Source organism: Cervus canadensis, chromosome 3 (assembly GCF_019320065.1).
Source record: "Cervus canadensis isolate Bull #8, Minnesota chromosome 3, ASM1932006v1, whole genome shotgun sequence".
Classification (NCBI taxonomy): Eukaryota; Metazoa; Chordata; class Mammalia; order Artiodactyla; family Cervidae; genus Cervus; species Cervus canadensis.
The window spans coordinates 76,402,589-76,419,808 of record NC_057388.1 but is presented as its reverse complement, the minus strand read 5'-3'; the positions used below and the strand labels follow the sequence as shown (position 1 = coordinate 76,419,808).

The window sequence follows — 17,220 nt, the reverse complement described above, 5'->3', positions numbered from 1 at the left end:
TGACAAATCACAGTGTATACTCTGCACTCAAGCAATTTTATCTAAGTAAAATTAGGGTAAAGTGACTATGAGCTGACTGTGACTCAGATCATGAACTCCTTATTGCCAAATTCAGACTTAAAGAAAGTAGGGAAAACCACTAGACCATTCAGGTATGACTTAAATCAAATCTCTTATGATTATACAGTGGAAGTGAGAAATAGATCCAAGGGATTAGATCTGATAGACAGAGAGCCTGAAAAACTATGGATGGAGGTTCGTGACATTGTACAGGAGGCAGGGATCAAGACCATCCCCAAGAAAAAGAAATGCAAAAAGGAAAAATGGTTGTCTGAGTAGGCCTTACAAATAGCTGTGAAACGAAGAGAAGTGAAAGGCAAAGGAGAAAAGGAAAGATATACCCATCTGAATGCAGAGCTCCGAAGAATAGCAAAGAGAGATGAGAAAGCCTTCCTCAGTGATCAATGCAAAGAAATAGAGGAAAGCAATAAAATAGGAAAGACTAGAGATCTCTTCAAGAAAATTAGAGATACCAAGGGAACATTTCATGCAAAGATGGACACAATAAAGACAGAAATGGTATGGACCTAACAGAAGCAGAAGATATTAAGAAGAGGTGGCAAGAATACACAGAAGAACTATACCAAAAAGATCTTCATGACCCAGATAATCACGATGATCTGATCACTCACTTAGAGCCAGGCATCATGGAATGCGAAGTCAAGTGGGCCTTAGGAAGCTTCACTATGAACAAAGCTAGTGGAGGTGATGGAATTCCAGTTGAGCTATTTCGAATCCTAAAAGATTTGAAAATCTTTTTGTGAAAGTGCTGCATTCAATATGCCAGCGAATTTGGAAAGCTCAGCAGTGGCCATAGGACTGGAAAAGGTCAGTTTTCATTCTAATCCCAAGAAAGGAAACACCAAAGAATGCTCAAACTACTGCACAGTTGCACTCATCTCACACGCTAGTAAAGTAATGCCCAAAATTCTCCAAGGCAGGCTTCAATAGTATGTGAACCGTGAACTTCCAGATGTACAAGCTGGATTTAGAAAAGGCAGAGGAACCAGAGGTCAAATTGCCAACATCTATTGGATCATCGAAAAAGCAAGAGAGTTCCAGAAAAACATCTACTTCTGCTTTATTGACTATGCCAAAGCCTTTGACTGTGTGGATCACAACAAACTGTGGATAATTCTGAAAGAGATGGGAATACCAGACCACCTGACCTGCCTCCTGAGAAATTTGTATGCAGGTCAGGAAGCAACAGTTGGAACTGGACATGGAACAACAGACTGGTTCCAAATCGAAAAAGGAGTACGTCAAGGCTGTATATTGTCACCCTGGTTATTTAATTTATATGCAGAGTACATCATGAGAAACGCTGGGCTGGATGAAGCACCAGCTGGAATCAAGATTGCCACAAGAAATATCAATAACCTCAGATATGCAGATGATACCACCCTTATGGCAGAAAGCAAAGAAGAACTAAAGAGCCTCTTGATGAAAGTGAAAGAGGAGAGTGAAAAAGTTGGCTTAAAACTCAACATTCAAAAAACTAAGAGTGTGGCATCTGGCCCCATTACTTCATGACAAATAGATGGGGAAACAATAGAAACAGTGAGAGACTTTATTTTTGGGGGCTCCAAAATCACTGCAGATGGTGATTGCAGTCATGCAATTAAAAGATGCTTGCTCCGTGGAATAAAAATTACGACCAACCTAGAAAGCATGTTATTTTTTATGAATCATATGGTTTATTTTTTAAATTATTCATTAAATGGCTTATAAAGTCAGATCAGGATATTGGTCTATTCTTTCACACAGTCCCACAAATAAGGAGTGATGGGATTATATCAGATGTTAAAACATTCCTTTTTCAACTTATTCATGACAGTATACAATGAAAGTGGAAGGCAGATCCTTGCATGTTAGAGAAGTTGTATTAATGTTCCCATTAACATTCTGGTTTAAGTGGAACACCAGGGTAAGTTGTTCTAGGTACCACTCATGGCCTCCACCCATTTCCCTACCATTCTGTATGCCATTTCCACCAATCAACTCTTAGATGTCTCAAGCCAAATGGCTCCCATTCAACTGTGTACAGAAGACAAGAAACCAAGCCCCGTCACCCTTGGGGTAATTTATAGTCTGGAAAAGGACTGAACCATGATCAAAAAACCAAGTGAGGATTTTTAAGGAAGCTTTGACAGAAATATTGAGAAAAACATCTAATTCAACTCTAGAGAAAAGTCATACCAAGGGAAAATAAAGTCTTAACTGATGTTCTGAAACTGGCCATAAGAGAGGGTGGGAGAATGATCCTCTAGGCATGAAATCTTAAGAGCTCTGAACACAACCAGAGCTTCAGCTGATCCAGAGCTGGGCTGAACCAGATGACCTGAGTGAGGGCCACCCGGCAAGCACACTGCAGTCTGTCTGGCTCCATCAACAGTGAGAGGCCTTCAGCTCCATCACAGAGTACTCTCCAGTGTGTTATAGTTGTCCTTAAAGCTCTTCAATTCGAGGAAGTGCTTGGCACGTTTACTTTTCTGACTGGAGGGGAGGTATGTCACCTGGATGGTTGTTGGGGAGACTTCAGGAGACTGGGTTAGGTCTTTGGCTGCTGACTGGTGCTGTCGCTGAGAACTCCCACTTCGTGCTTTGACCACTGTGGCCAGCTCACTCAGGGCCTCCTGATAGCGCAGGTACTCACTCAGGCCAAAGACCCCTGTCCCATAGCGGGCTGTCTCATAGCCATCAAGCAGGGTATCAGTGAGGGCCTTGTGCACACCCTTGAAAGGAGTGCTAGTGTTTCGAAGATCTAACAGGTAGGAGCGGAAATTCTTGCCCATTAAGGAATGGGGATGCCGGCCTTCAGCATGAAATGGGATCTCAGAGGCATGGATAGCATCCAGAGCTTTCATCCTGTATAGGTAGTTGTAGCAATTTTGATTTCCCTGGGTTTCCAGCTGTAGCAGTCTTGCATCATCATCTGCGAGAAGCTGAGGTTCATACTAGATATCCTGAACCTTGGACAGTCGGATATCAATCTCTTCTAAGTCCTTGGGGGCATTGTGTCCCACAGGGACATGAGGTCTCCTTTGCGATTTCATTGCAAAGCGCATGATTTGCCTCTTCACAAAAATAAATAGCAGTACAAACACCAGGCTCCCGTAGGCCATCACCAGCACGACATTCATGCCAGACAGCCAGTTACTGCTGGACGCCATGGCCTGCCCACTCCGCGCGGAACTGCTCCGGTTTAACCTGTTGCCCTGCCTTGTCAGCCCGGGTTCTGCTGAGGCAACAGCGCCTGGGTTTCCTGAAACTCCCCGGCCATTTCCCTGGCTGATTCCTGTGGAGAAAACGAGAAGCTAGAAAGCATGTTAAATAGTAGAGACATTACTTTGGCAACAAATGTCCACCTAGTCAAAGCTATGGTGTTTCCAGTAGTCGTTTATAGAGGTGAGAGTTGGACTCTAAAGAAAGCTGAGTGCTGAAGAATTGATGCTTTTGTACTGTGGTGTTGGAGCAGACTCTTGAGAGTCCCTTGGACTGCAAGGAGATCCAACCAGTCCATCCTAAAGGAATCAGTCCTGAGTATTCATTGGAAGGACTGATGCTGAAGCTGAAACTCCAGTACTTTGGCCACCTCATGTGAAGAACTGACCGATTTGAGAAGACTCTGATGCTGGGAAAGATTGAGGAAGGGAGGAATAGGGGACAGCAGAGGATGAGATGGTTGGATGGCATCACTGACTCAGTGGACATGAGTTTGAGTAATCTCTTGGAGTTGGTGATGGACAGGGAGGCCTGGCATGCTGCAGTCCATGGGATCGCAAAGAGTTGGAAATGACTGAGCAACTGGACTGAACTGAACTGCCTATAAAAGAGGAACATAAAGAGATCCCTAAATGGCAACGTGCAGCTTTGAGGAAATAAAGGGAAATAAGTTTAGCTCAGTCAGTCTTTGTTCTGAAGCACCTTCTTCTCACTCATGTTACCCCTTGGACTGGCAGTCTAGAAACATAACCCTGTTTAGTTGTAACTGAAGAATAGTTTCCACATTGACTTTTGAGAAAAAAATGTTTAATTTCTGTCTTTAACTGCATAGTTAAAGAGAAGACATCTGAACATAAATCATGAAGAGTTCTGAACTATTACAAGGATTAATACTTAAGTCTGTGTAAAAACAATACCTTTAGGTAGAATCAAATGTACTTTTAGTCCTCTTTAGACATTCCTTTTATATATTGAGGATTTGAAAGTGAAAAGTGTTAGTCGCTCAGTCGTGTCCAACTCTTTGCAAACCCATGGACTGTAGCCCTCCAGACTACTCTGTCCATGAAATTTTCCAGGCAAGAATACAAACATGGGTAGCCTTTCCCTTCTCCAGAGGATCTTCATGGTTCAGTGATTGAATCCACGTCTCCTGCACTGCAGGCAGATTCTTTACCATCTGAGCCACCAGGGAAACGCATATATTGAGAATAAGCAAGTGCAAAAATAATGAATACTACAGTCTATGGCCTACAGTCATAGTCACTGGAAAAGAACTTTGAACTTGTAATAAAGTTTATATTTATGCTAGTAAATCATAATTCTTGTCCTGAAGGGTAAGAGATGTTGAGAAACTTTTCATGACAGTTCTATGGGATGCAATTCTATGAGACTTACAGAGCCTGATTGAATTAAGGATTTTCAGATTTGGGTCTACTGATACTTATTTTTCTGTATACTTGAAGTCTTTAGAATTGCTTAGAGAACTCTAATACATATATTCCCATGTCTTAGACCTAATGAAACAGAAACCTGGGGTGGTGTTACTTGTATATTTGTATTCTTAAAAAGCCTTCTGAGTGGTTCTGATGATCTACTTGGTTTTGGAATCACTCATTTAAGTAATGAGAGATACTATTTGTTTCTTTCCTCCATCTGTTGAATTCTGGTATCCATAGGCACCTCACCAATGAAATTGCACTTGGGAAGGTTACCAGTAACCTCTTTTTAAAAAATTAATTGATTTATTTTAATTGGAGTCTAATTACTTTATAATATTGTTGTGGCTTTTGCCATACATTGACATGAATCAGCCATAGGTGTACATGTGTCCCCCATCCTGAACCCCTCTCCTACCTCCCTCCACATCCCATCCCTCTGGGTTGTCCCAGCGCGCCGGCTTTGAGAGCCCTGCTTCATGCATTGAACTTGCATTGGTCATCTATTTCACATATAGTAATGTACATGTTTCAATGCTATTCTCTCAAATCATCCCACCCTCACCTTCTCCCACAGATTCCAAAAGTCTGTTCTTTATTTATATCTGTGTCTCTTTTGCTGTCTCACATGTAGGGTCATTGTCCCCATCTTTCGAAATTCCATATATATGTGTTAATATACTGTATTGGTGTTTTCCTTTCTGACTTACTTCACTCGGTATAATAGGCTCCAGTTTCATCCACCTCATTAGAACTGATTCAAATGCGTTCTTTTTAATAGGTGAATAATATTCTATTGTGTATATGTACCACAACTTTCTAATCCATTCTTCTGCCGATAGACATCTAGGTTGCTTCCATGTCCTAGCTATTGTGAACAGTGCTGTGTTGTTTGGGGTACATGGGGTACACATGTCTTTTTCATGTCTGGTTTCCTTGGTGTGTATGCCCAGCAGTGGGATTGCTAGGTCGTATGGCAGTTCTATTTTCAGTTTTTTAAGGAATCTTCATACTGTTCTCCATAGTGGCTGTCCTAGTATGCATTCCCACCAACAGTGGAAGAGGGTTCCCCTTCTCCAGTGACCTCTTAATTCAAAACTACAGTGGATACTTTTGTTTTTTTGTGTATGTGTATATCTATCTATCTATCTATCTATCTATCTATCTATCTATAGGGAGAGTCTTCCCACGTGGCACTAGTGGTAAAGAACCTGCTTGCCAGTGCAGGAGACATAAGAATGTTGGTTCAATCCCTGGGTCGGGAAGATCCCCTGGAGGAAGGCATGGCAACCCCCTCCAGTATTCTTGCCTGGCGAATCCCGTGGACAGAGGAGCCTGGCAGGCTACAGCACATAGGGTCATAAAAGAGTTGGACACAACTGAAGTGACACAACATGTATATATATATGAATTTATAGTAAGTTTTTCTTGGTTATCTATTTTTAAAGAATATTTAAAATATTTATTTGGTTGCACTGGGTCTTAGTTGCAGCATGTAAACTCTTAGTTGCAGCATGTGGGATCTAGTTCCTTGCCCAGGGATCAAACCTGGGCTCCCTGCATTGGGAATGTGGAGTCTTAGCCACTTGACCACCAGGGAAGTCCCTGTCTATTATATTTAATTTATTTTTTAATTTATATTTATTTTTATTTATTTTTATATTTAATTTATTTTTTTAAAGATTTTTTTTTTTTTTTTGATGTGAACCATTTTAAAAGTCTCTTTTGAATTTGCTGCAACATTGCCTGTGTTTTATGTTTTGTTTATTTGGCTATGAGGCTTGTGGGATCCCAGCTTCCCGACCAGGGATTGAACCTGCACCCCCTGAGTTCAGTTCAGTTCAGTAGCTCAGTTGTGTCCAACTCCTTGTGATGCCATGGACTACAGCATGCCAGGCCTCCCTGTCCATCACCAACTCCCGGAGTTTACTCAAACTCATGTCCATTGAGTCGGTGATGCTATCCAACCATCTCATCCTCTGTTGTCCCCTTCTGCCTTCAATCTTTCCCAGCATCAGGGTCTTTTCAAATGAGTCAGCTCTTTGCATCAGATGGCCAAAGTATTGGAGTTTCAGCTTCAACATTAGTCCTTCCAATGAACACTCAGGACTGACCTCCTTTAGGATGGACTGGTTGGATCTCCTTGCAGTCCAAGGGACTGTCAAGAGTCTTCTCCAACACCACCATTCAAAAGCATCAATTCTTTGGCACTCATCTTTCTTTATAGTCCAACTCTCACATCCATACATGACTATTGGAAAAACCAAAGCTTTGACTAGATGGACCTTTGTTGGCAAAGTAATGTCTTTGCTTTTTAATATGCTGTCTGGTTGATCATAGCTTTCTTCCAAGGAGTAAGCGTCTATTAATTTCATGGCTGCAGTCACCATCAGCAGTGATTTTGGAGCCCTAGAAAATAAAATCTGCCACTGTGTTCACTGTTTCCCCATCTACTTGCCATGAAGTGATGGGACTGGATACCATGATCTTAGTTTTCTGAATGTTGAGCTTTGAGCCAGCTTTTTCACTCTCCTCTTTCACTTTCATCAAGAGGCTCTTTAGTTCTTCTTCACTCTCTGCCATAAGGGTGGTGTCATCTGCATATCTGAGGTTATTGATATTTCTCCTGGCAATCTTGATTTCAGCTTGTGCTTCATCCAGCCCGGCCTTTCTCATGATGTACTCTGCATATAAGTTAAGTAAGCGGGGTGACAATGCACCCCCTGAATTGGAAGGCAAAGTCCCAACCACTGGACCAAAAGGAAAGCCCCAGTTATCTATTTTAAATATAGTAGTGTGTACATGTCAATCCCAAGCTCCCAATCTATTCTCCCTCCACTCCCTGCCGGTAACCATAAATTTATTCTCTAAATCTGTGAGTCTTTTAGATCCCATACATAAGCAATATCATATATTTGTCTTTCTCTGACTTACGTCACTTTTCTTATTTCACTTCAGTGGCAGGAGACAGTTGTTGGCTATCTACCCCTCCTTAATGCTCTTTTTCCTCCTTGTCGCCCATGATATCAATCTTTCCTGGTTTTCCTTCCAAGTGTCTGTTCTCTCCTCAGTTTTCTGCATGGCCTCCTCTTCCTCAGCCTGCTTTTGAAATGATTGCACCCAGAATTCTGTACTTTGGCCTCATCTATTCTTTTCACTCTTTTATACTCTCTAATACTGCAGTCATCAGCCACATGGGACTGTTAAGCATTTGAAATGTGGTGAGTTTGAATTGAGATGTGCTGTTAAGTGTAAAAAGTACATTTCAAAGATGTATCAACAAAACCATGTAAAATTTCTCATTAGTAATTAAAAAAATGGATTGCATTTGGAAATGATAGTATTTCAGATATATTAAGTTAAATGAAATACATTATTAAAGTTAATTATACTGATTTCCTTGTATTTCTTTCATGTGACTAATACAATTTTGAAAATTACATATGTAATTTTTATTTGCTCACATTATGTTTCTACTAGGGTTTGATATGTTCTTCTTAGATAATGTCTCATACCTACCATGGTTTCACCTACCATATATAATGTTTGGGTCCCAAATTTGTATCTTCCACTCAGTTCTTTTTCCCTTGGGTTTTAGGTTTGCATATTCAACTCTTGATTGAATATATTACTTAAACTGAATAAGCAAACGATTCATCAAACTTCTCTTTCCTTTTATCTTATTTTAATTGAAGTACTAACCCAAACCCAGAAGCTTAAACTTCTGTCCAAACATGTACTAAGTCTGATTGGTTCTGTGTTTTAACTCTTGTGACTATTTGTTCTGTCATTTTATTCCTACTGCTGTTGACTTAGTTTGGTCCCTGATCTTTTTCATGAAGAATTGCAGTAATTTCCAGCTTGGTTCCCTGCCTCAGATCTTAAACTTTATGATTATTACTCCTGTCTAATCTACACAGTGATGCCAGTGTATATGTTAATTTGTATCAGAACAACTGACTTGGCATTTTTTTAGGGAAACAAATAAATAAACCTAACCTTGTTACATGTGTGATATCAGGCCTCCATAATTTGTCTTTGGTTGCTGTCCAGCTTCATTTCTTATCATGCCCTCACATTCATTCTTTGCTTCAGTCATCCAAACTACTTGCAAACTCTTCTCCAAAATTATAAATAAATTTTTAATATGTTTTAAAAGAGTCCTAGACTTCTCTGAGAATTTGATGAAGGTTATTGAACCTTTTCTAGAAAATTAACATACAGAATTTTTACATATGGTTTCAGAGGGATCTTGGAACACCTAAAACTGGGACAAGAGCTGTTAACCCAAATATGGAAACTCAAACTTCTGTTTATGTCCTTTTGTTTCCCAGGCATTCTTTCTACATTATATGCCAATTTTCTTCTTGATTGTTTGGAAGCCTTGATCTCTGTTCTGCTGACAATTATTGTGTAACAAATCACCTCGAAACTTAATGACTTAAAACATGAGCAATCATTTTTTTAACTTTCACAGCTTCCATGGGTCAGGAGTTTGGGAAGGGCTCAGCTGGGTGGTTCTTGGGGTTTTGCAAGCAGTGGCCCTGGGGCAGCTTGGGGCTTCCAGTCATCTCTCCATGCAATCTCAGGGCTTTTCCATGTGGTGTCTGTATGTGGGTTACTTTGGGTTTCCTAACAGTAGGTGACCTCAGAGCAGCCAGACTGTTCATATGGGGCTCAAGGCTCTACTAACACAAGTGTTCCAGTAAAAAAGGCAAAGTCACTGATATACATGTTTTATGACACAGTTGTGAAAGTCATACTGTAACCCTTATGCAAAATTTTATTCATTACAAGTATGTCACAAGACCACCCAGATTCAAGGAGAAAGGAATTAGACTCCTTCTGTTGCTGGAGTGGGGAGTTTCAAGATACTAAAAGGACATGTGGAATGGGAGATATTATAGCCATCTCTGGAAAATGCAATCTGTCACAGTCTCTCAACATGCTACCAAGAGCAGGTAGGATTTAGGAACAATCCTTCCACTTTGTGGAGAAATCAGTGGACTTTTGTAGCTTTACTTACTCTTTTCTTGGCTTTGCCTATGGCAAAAATTGGTTATGGATTAAACTTTATGATCTCAGTATAAACATATTATTAGTGTCTGAAACTAATTATCAAAGATAGAACCAGAGTGAATGAAACAGAGCAGCTATCTCTTGATACATTAGATAGCAATTCAGAGCAAATAAAAAAGGATACTTTCACTATTTATTCCCATCTTTTTTTTTAAAGATTTTTTTTTATGTGAATCATTTTGAAAATCTTTATATAATTCATTACAATAATGTTTCTGTCTTATGTTTTGGTTTTTTGTCCACAAGTCATGTGGGATCTTAACTTCCAGATCAGGGATCAAACTTGCACCCCCTGCACTGGAAGCTGAAGTTTTAAACACTGGACCACTAGGGGAGCACCCTATTCCTACCTTTTAAAATGTGTATCTTAATGACTTGATAATCCATGTAGATTAAATGAATACACTGCCATAGACAGCAGAATCTTAAATGTTCTCCTGCATGCTGATGGTTTGTTATCATGTTCAAAGACTGGTCTTAATAGGCCGCTGGTTCTATCTAATATTTGTCATAACTCAATAAGGCTAAAATAATTTTTTGAACCAAATTATCTGTTGGATTTATTTGGCTTATTCTGGCAATGCCATGCATGTGGTCACCACAACTGCATAAAATGTTTGTAACCAGTTTATCTTGGAGGTTTCAGGAAAAATTGTATTGCATAACCTGTAGTCCTCGTGTGGACAGATTTTTCATTCACAAGTAATTGCATTCAAAGTCCATAGTGTAGTTCTTTGAGACATCATTTATTGATGAGAAATGAAAATTAAGTGAAATAAGTAAACTTATAGGATAGAGAAAGTCCTCACGAGTTCCTGTTTTGTTGCTTCTAGGTATGACTTACCTAAATCATTCCAGATATAGACAACTCTTGACTGAATTCTGGAGTTAAGGAACTTAACTTAGTGGATGTGAAAGATGTTTCATCTCAGAAATTAGAGTCATTGATGTTTCATTTAGATTTGTTTCTCTGATCCATTAGCACAGAAGCTATAGTGCAGAAACTATAACTAGGAAACTTTTTCTTGAAGAACAACATGAAGCAAAATAACTTTTTTAAATGGTTTCTTAGGCCATTCCTTAAAATATCCCAATTCCCCAACTGCCGGGCCTGCCGGCTAGATGAACAGGTCAAGGACGCAATCACCAGTGCACCTGAGAAATAAAAGACTAAGAAAGATGGGGTTGAGAGGGACGGAGTCAGCTTGTGACTGATTCCGACGACTTTATTGAGGCGTAACATACATATATATACTAACAGGATTCACCAAATTTTAGATCAAAGACTTGCATACGTGCAGAACTGCAGATACTAGTTTTAGGAGTTTTATCTTAACTCCAGCAGAGCATGGCACCAGCATCTTACAATCAGGTAAAGACTACCTAGACATAAGCCATTCACAGGAGCCCGATAATCTTATCAGAGTCAGGAAATAGGCAAATGGTGGCTGCAGCGATTTCCTTGAGGGAGGTGAGAAAGGCCAATTTGCACTTTAACAAATCAGGGGTGGCGGGACAGAGAGGGACCTTTTGATCTCTCTCAGGGCCGAGAAGGGGCCTGAGCAGTCAGGCCGGCTCCCCGCATCTCCCCCTTTTCTTTTGACTAATGGCCATTATATCTCCCTCGAAGGAAATGGCCGCGTTTGCAAACGGGAGAACATCAGCAATCTTTTATTTATCATCTCAGATAAGCATTGACAAATGCAAGGGCCAAAACACAGCAATAACAATATGCATATAATGATGAAAATTATAGATTTCCACCAACCACTATGAAACCAGGCAGATATCTGACTCCAAATGCTGGAGTCAGAAAAATCCATAGCGGCTACTTGTTGTTTCATATCTTCTAAAGCATCAGAAACATTTGAGGAATAATCAGGAATATATACACAACACTCCATTTTTATTAAGGCACATGTTCCCCCTTGAGAGGCTGTTAGAATATCCAGAGCCATACGATTTTGTAGAACTGCTTTTCTCATCTGTTTTTGTTCTTCATTAAGAGCCTCTAAAGCTCTTCTAGTATCTGTCAAAGCTTGTTTTGTAAAATTGTTCAAAGCCTCTACCCTGAGCATAATATCAGTGGCTCCTAAAGAGGGCACAAAAATTGAGGCTAAATAATCATACCAATGAAAAAACAGAGCGTGACCACCGGGCTTTAACATAAGGTAAATTAACAGGTTGACTAATTTTTTGCTTATGAATTCTCCCAGGGGCAAACACAAACCCTAGGGTACATCTCCCCACCCATCCAACAGGGAGCCAGGGCCAAAGGTTGTATCCACAAATCCATCGAGTGTTATTTGGGGTTACCCATCTTATACCAGGGCTATTTTCCCAATCTGTCCCTGGCCAAATAACAGACTTGTTGACAATAAACGTTACATCCATTACAGTCTTACATTGTGGGTAGGCAATAGTCCCATATATTTCATGTGATATCCTGGAAATTCTCGGCCTCCAAATGTTGGTACATGAGTCTTTTGCTCCCAGCAAATGTCAGCAGGGGTCAGTAGCTGTCCTTTTTCAGGGGTCATCCAGAAATATTCATCCCAAACTTGGTAGTAGTCACCCTCAAATCGATTAAAATCATTAGGAGAAGAAACAGATCTATTTTCGTAATATAAGTATGCATTAACACTCATGCATCTGCTGATTTGTCGGGAGAAGATTCCTCTGCTGTAAAGTCAGCCAACCTAATTGCTGATTCAGTGATCTCCTCCGTCTGGCGTACCAGCCTTTCCGGGAGCCAGCGCGGTGCTTCGGCGTCCTGTGGAAAAACACATACCTGACCCCTCCCCCAAATTAACACGGGATCTGGGCCATGCCAGTTATTATCCAGCGGGTCTTTCCACAAGACCATTGGCCTTTTGCTGGAAATCTGAGGGTCCCAAAATCTCTGCGCGGCTGAATGTCCTTCTTTATCTAAAATTAAAAAATTTAAAATATATAAAGCGTGATTAAGGTAATTTCTGGGTAGAAGGGGGTAGAGCTCCCCTCTCTGTATTTTTTGAAGCTGTAGTTTCAAAGTTTGATTAGCACGTTCCACGATGCCTTGACCCTGTGGATTATAAGGAATGCCTGTTTTTAGGGTGATAGAAAAAGAGGAACAAAAATTTTTGAAGGCAGAGGAGACATAGCCGGGGCCATTATCAGTTTTTATAATCTTTGGCGTGCCTAAAATGGAAAAAGCATAAAGACAATGTGAGATAGAATGTTTTGCGGCTTCACCAGTCTGTAAGGATGCCACAATATATCCTGAAAAGGTGTCAATAGATACGTGAACGTACTTTAAACGACCAAAGGAAGGGACATGAGTGACATCCATTTGCCAAAGATGATTCGGTAGAAGCCCGCGAGGATTAACACCAAGATGTGGAACTGGAAGAAACTTAGGGCAAACAGGACAAGATTTAACAATTTGTCGTGCAGTCTCTCGAGGGATTTGAAACTGCAAACGAAGAGTATTACTATTCTGGTGATGTAGCGCATGTGATTGCTGTGCTGCTTCCACCTGTGAAAGAAAAACTCTAGTGTGAGAATCAGCCATCTGATTTCCCATAGATAGAGGTCCAGGAAGCCCAGTGTGGGCACGTAAATGTCCAAAGAAGCAGGGTAAGGTGCGCTGTTGCAGCAGAGACTGAATTGAACGTAACAAATGTTGAATGTTAGAATTCACAGTAGAAATAAAGGGAACAGTTTCTATATATTGCAAAGCATGAGCAATGTATTTGCTATCAGTAAACAAATTAAAAGACTGTGAGGAATATTGTGAGCATACTTTATGAATGGCTGAAAGTTCTACTTCTTGAGCCGATGTATAGTTCGTCTGCCAGGAGAAAGGGGTATCATTAACCACAAAGGCAGCAGTTCCATTGGAGGATCCATCAGTAAAGATCGTAAGAGCATCTTGAATAGGAACATTAGAAACATTCTTTGGAAAAATAAATGAATGCTGGCTGGCAAAATGCAAAAGTTTGTCAGAAGGTAAATGATTAATAATTTGACCTGTAAAGGAGGAAAAGGCCAAAGCCCACGAGTCATTAAACTGAAAAAGCCATTCCTGCTGTTCTTTGGTATAGGGCACATAAATGTAAGCAGGATCGGCTCCCAACATTTCTCTGGAAAGACGCCTTCCCTTGGCAACGAGGAGGCTAATGAAATCAAAAAAAGGAGTAAGAACTTTTGAAGGCGATACAGGTAAATGGATCCACTGTAAGGGAGCATTTTGATATAACACTGCCGTCGGGGTATGTTTAGAGGGAAACACATATAGTCCCCACGGTTGAGAAAAAACACAGTAGGTAGCAAAATGCTGAGAGAGGGCCTTTTCAACCAATGCCAGAGCAGCTCGCCCTTCATCATTTAGTATTCTGGGGGAGGAAGGGTCAGTTGTTGATTAAGATCTCTAAATTGTCCTTCCTCCATTAGCATGTCAAAAGTAACCTGCAGCCCATTACGGCGGTTACGGTCTTCAATGATGTTACAGACCTCGCCGTATTTTGAGCACCACAAGAGATTAGGAGGCAAGTATTGAGATGAAAGACTTTCAATTATGGCTAGAGTAAACGGCGCAGTAGGCCCGTATTGAGTGCAAGCTTGTTTCAGTTGTTTAAAAGGCAGAGGCTCATGATACCTCTGATGATTAGCATCTTGAAAAACAGGGAAAATCATAGAATATCCCTCAAGATTTTCACCCTGTTCTCGGGCTGTTTTCACAGCCATTTGTAGTGGTGAAAGTATTGGCCTTTTTAGGCTAGATGGAACATATACTGGCGCTGTTGGAATCAAAGGCGCTTCTGCGAGAGGAGGGGGAGGGAGCGGGACCGGCGGCGGCAGCGGGTCAGGATCTAAACCGGCTATAACAGATGGCGTTTTAGAATGCAACGGCTTAGTTGTATTTATGGGCGATAAGTCTAGTTGTTCCATTCTCTGAGATATGGATGTTAGCATCTCTCTAAGTTCAGAAAAAGGGGAGCCTTGGTCTTTATTCTTTTGTTGAGTTACTATAAAGGCATCCCATCCTTCTTTGTCATGCTCAAAAGCCTGCTCTTTTAAATCGTCTTCCTCATCAGGAGAAAGTTCTGAATCTGAGTCTTGTTCTAGAGCAGTAGTCTCATTATCATTTTTTCTGGAACCTGAAACAATTGGGGAGTCATATATGTGCTCCGCTACCCGTTGGGGGGCACCTGAACACTTGGGTGTTATAAATTTCAAGGCTGTTTCAAATTTCCTACTCTCGTGTTCTGGGTTTAAACAATCTCTTATTAGAGTCCATAGAGAATAAGCATCAAGAGGAACTTTGTCTGGTCCACAGAGGGTATAAACTGTTTGAATTTGTTCTCCCACCTTTATCCAAGTTTCAAGGCTAATAGTTCCTTGCTCTGGGAACCAAGGACAAGTTTCCTCCACAAAGACAAGAAATCTTTCTAGTTTCTGTTTAGAGACAGAAATTCCTCTAGCTTTTAGCATAGTTTTTAACATAGAAACAAAGAACTGTCTACTATTACTTTGCCCCATAATTTTTACTCTCAACTATACCCTCTCCACCCACAGTTTTCCAACGATACCTGAATAGGTGAGGCTTTCTCCCGGGATCACTTTTAATATTTTTGGGTGGCTGTGCTCTGGGATCCGCCCACGTTCCTCGTTCTGGCGCCACTTGCCGGGCCTGCCGGCTAGATGAACAGGTCAAGGACGCAATCACCAGTGCACCTGAGAAATAAAAGACTAAGAAAGATGGGGTTGAGAGGGACGGAGTCAGCTTGTGACTGATTCCGACGACTTTATTGAGGCGTAACATACATATATATACTAACAGGATTCACCAAATTTTAGATCAAAGACTTGTATACGTGCAGAACTGCAGATACTAGTTTTAGGAGTTTATCTTAACTCCAGCAGAGCATGGCACCAGCATCTTACAATCAGGTAAAGACTACCTAGACATAAGCCATTCACAGGAGCCCGATAATCTTATCAGAGTCAGGAAAATAGGCAAATGGTGGCTGCAGCGATTTCCTTGAGGGAGGTGAGAAAGGCCAATTTGCACTTTAACAAATCAGGGGTGGCGGGACAGAGAGGGACCTTTTGATCTCTCTCAGGGCCGAGAAGGGGCCTGAGCAGTCAGGCCGGCTCCCCGCACCCAACCATCCATTCCATTTTCTCCCAGTCTAACCCTGTTTAAACTCAAGAGGATAGCCAGGCCAGATGATATTTTGGGCATCTCACTGTGGGAGCCAACTCAGAATGATTTAGATGGTATTTAATTACTAGACAAGAAAATAGTATGTTTGGTGTGTTAAGGTATCTTTGAAGATTTGTAGTTTTGTCTGCTTTTTAATCTAGCAGGCTTTCAGTAAATGGATTCTTCCAGTTATTTTCTGAAGAAGTTTTGGTTTACATTTTTCAGAGTGGTTAAAGTATGTTTCTCTGTAGATGCTTTCGATTACTTGCTATTCACTTACATTTTGTAGAACAAACTCTCCTATATCAGAACTGATTATTTCTTAGTAACAATGTAGTAGAAATGACAAATCAACTCACACACTTTAAAATTTTGCTTTTGGACTTTCCTGGTGGTCTAGTGATTGAGACTCTGCATTTCCAATGCAAGGGGTGCAGATTTGATCCCTGGTTAGGGAACTAAGATCCCCCAAGCTGTGCAGAATGGACAAGAAATATAAACAAATAAAAAAATTTTGCTTTCTAGGGATTGTCTGAAGAGAAGTGATGATGAACATTGGAATTAGGATAATATATGGAGGCAAGATGGTAGTGAAAAGAACAGAAGCTTTGGGGTCAAAATTCCTGAGTTCTAGTTCTAGTTGTACCTTTTGCTCTCTATGACTTTGACAAGTTAATTTATCCACTAAAATGGGGATACTATTGGTACTTGTGAAAGTAAAAGTCACTCAGTCACGTCCAATTCTTTGTGACCCCATGGACTATACTGTCCATGTAATTCTCCAGGTCAGAATACTGGAGTGAGTAGCCTTTCCCTTCTCCAGGGGATCTTCCCAACCCAGGGATTGAACCCAGATCTCCTGCATTGCAGGGAGATTCTTTACCAGCTGAGCCACAAAGGAAGCCCAAGAATACTGGAGTGGGTAGCCTATCCATTCTCCAGCGGATCTTCCTGACCCAAGAATCACACTGGCGTCTCCTGCACTGCAGGCGGATTCTTTACCAACTGAGCTATCAGGGAAGCCCTGGTAGCACTGATCAGTACTTACAGAATTATTACTGAGAGTTAAATGTAACCACATACGTTCAGGCACTTTGAAGAGTGTAAAGTTGTACGTACATGACATTATGCACATCCAGGAGACCTGAAGGTAGTTTCTTACTGGTTTACTAAATACAAAATAGTTAAGAATCCAAACCTGGCCATGAAGGCTTAAGAAAGGCAGTTGAA

The 17,220-nt window shown here is 40.8% G+C and overlaps 2 protein-coding genes across 5 annotated transcripts in view; one reads left to right on the top strand and one right to left on the bottom strand.

The window, feature by feature from the left end:
- SUGCT (succinyl-CoA:glutarate-CoA transferase) overlaps positions 1 to 17,220 on the top strand; it is a 742,548-nt gene that overhangs the window by 76,482 nt on the left and 648,846 nt on the right. The gene's annotated exons all lie outside the window — the stretch shown is intronic.
- LOC122438552 (protein C1orf43 homolog) lies at positions 1,857 to 3,233 on the bottom strand. Its single transcript, XM_043463534.1, is given in 1 exon segment — positions 1,857 to 3,233. A coding segment is annotated over 1 exon segment (759 nt). The 3' UTR covers positions 1,857 to 2,474.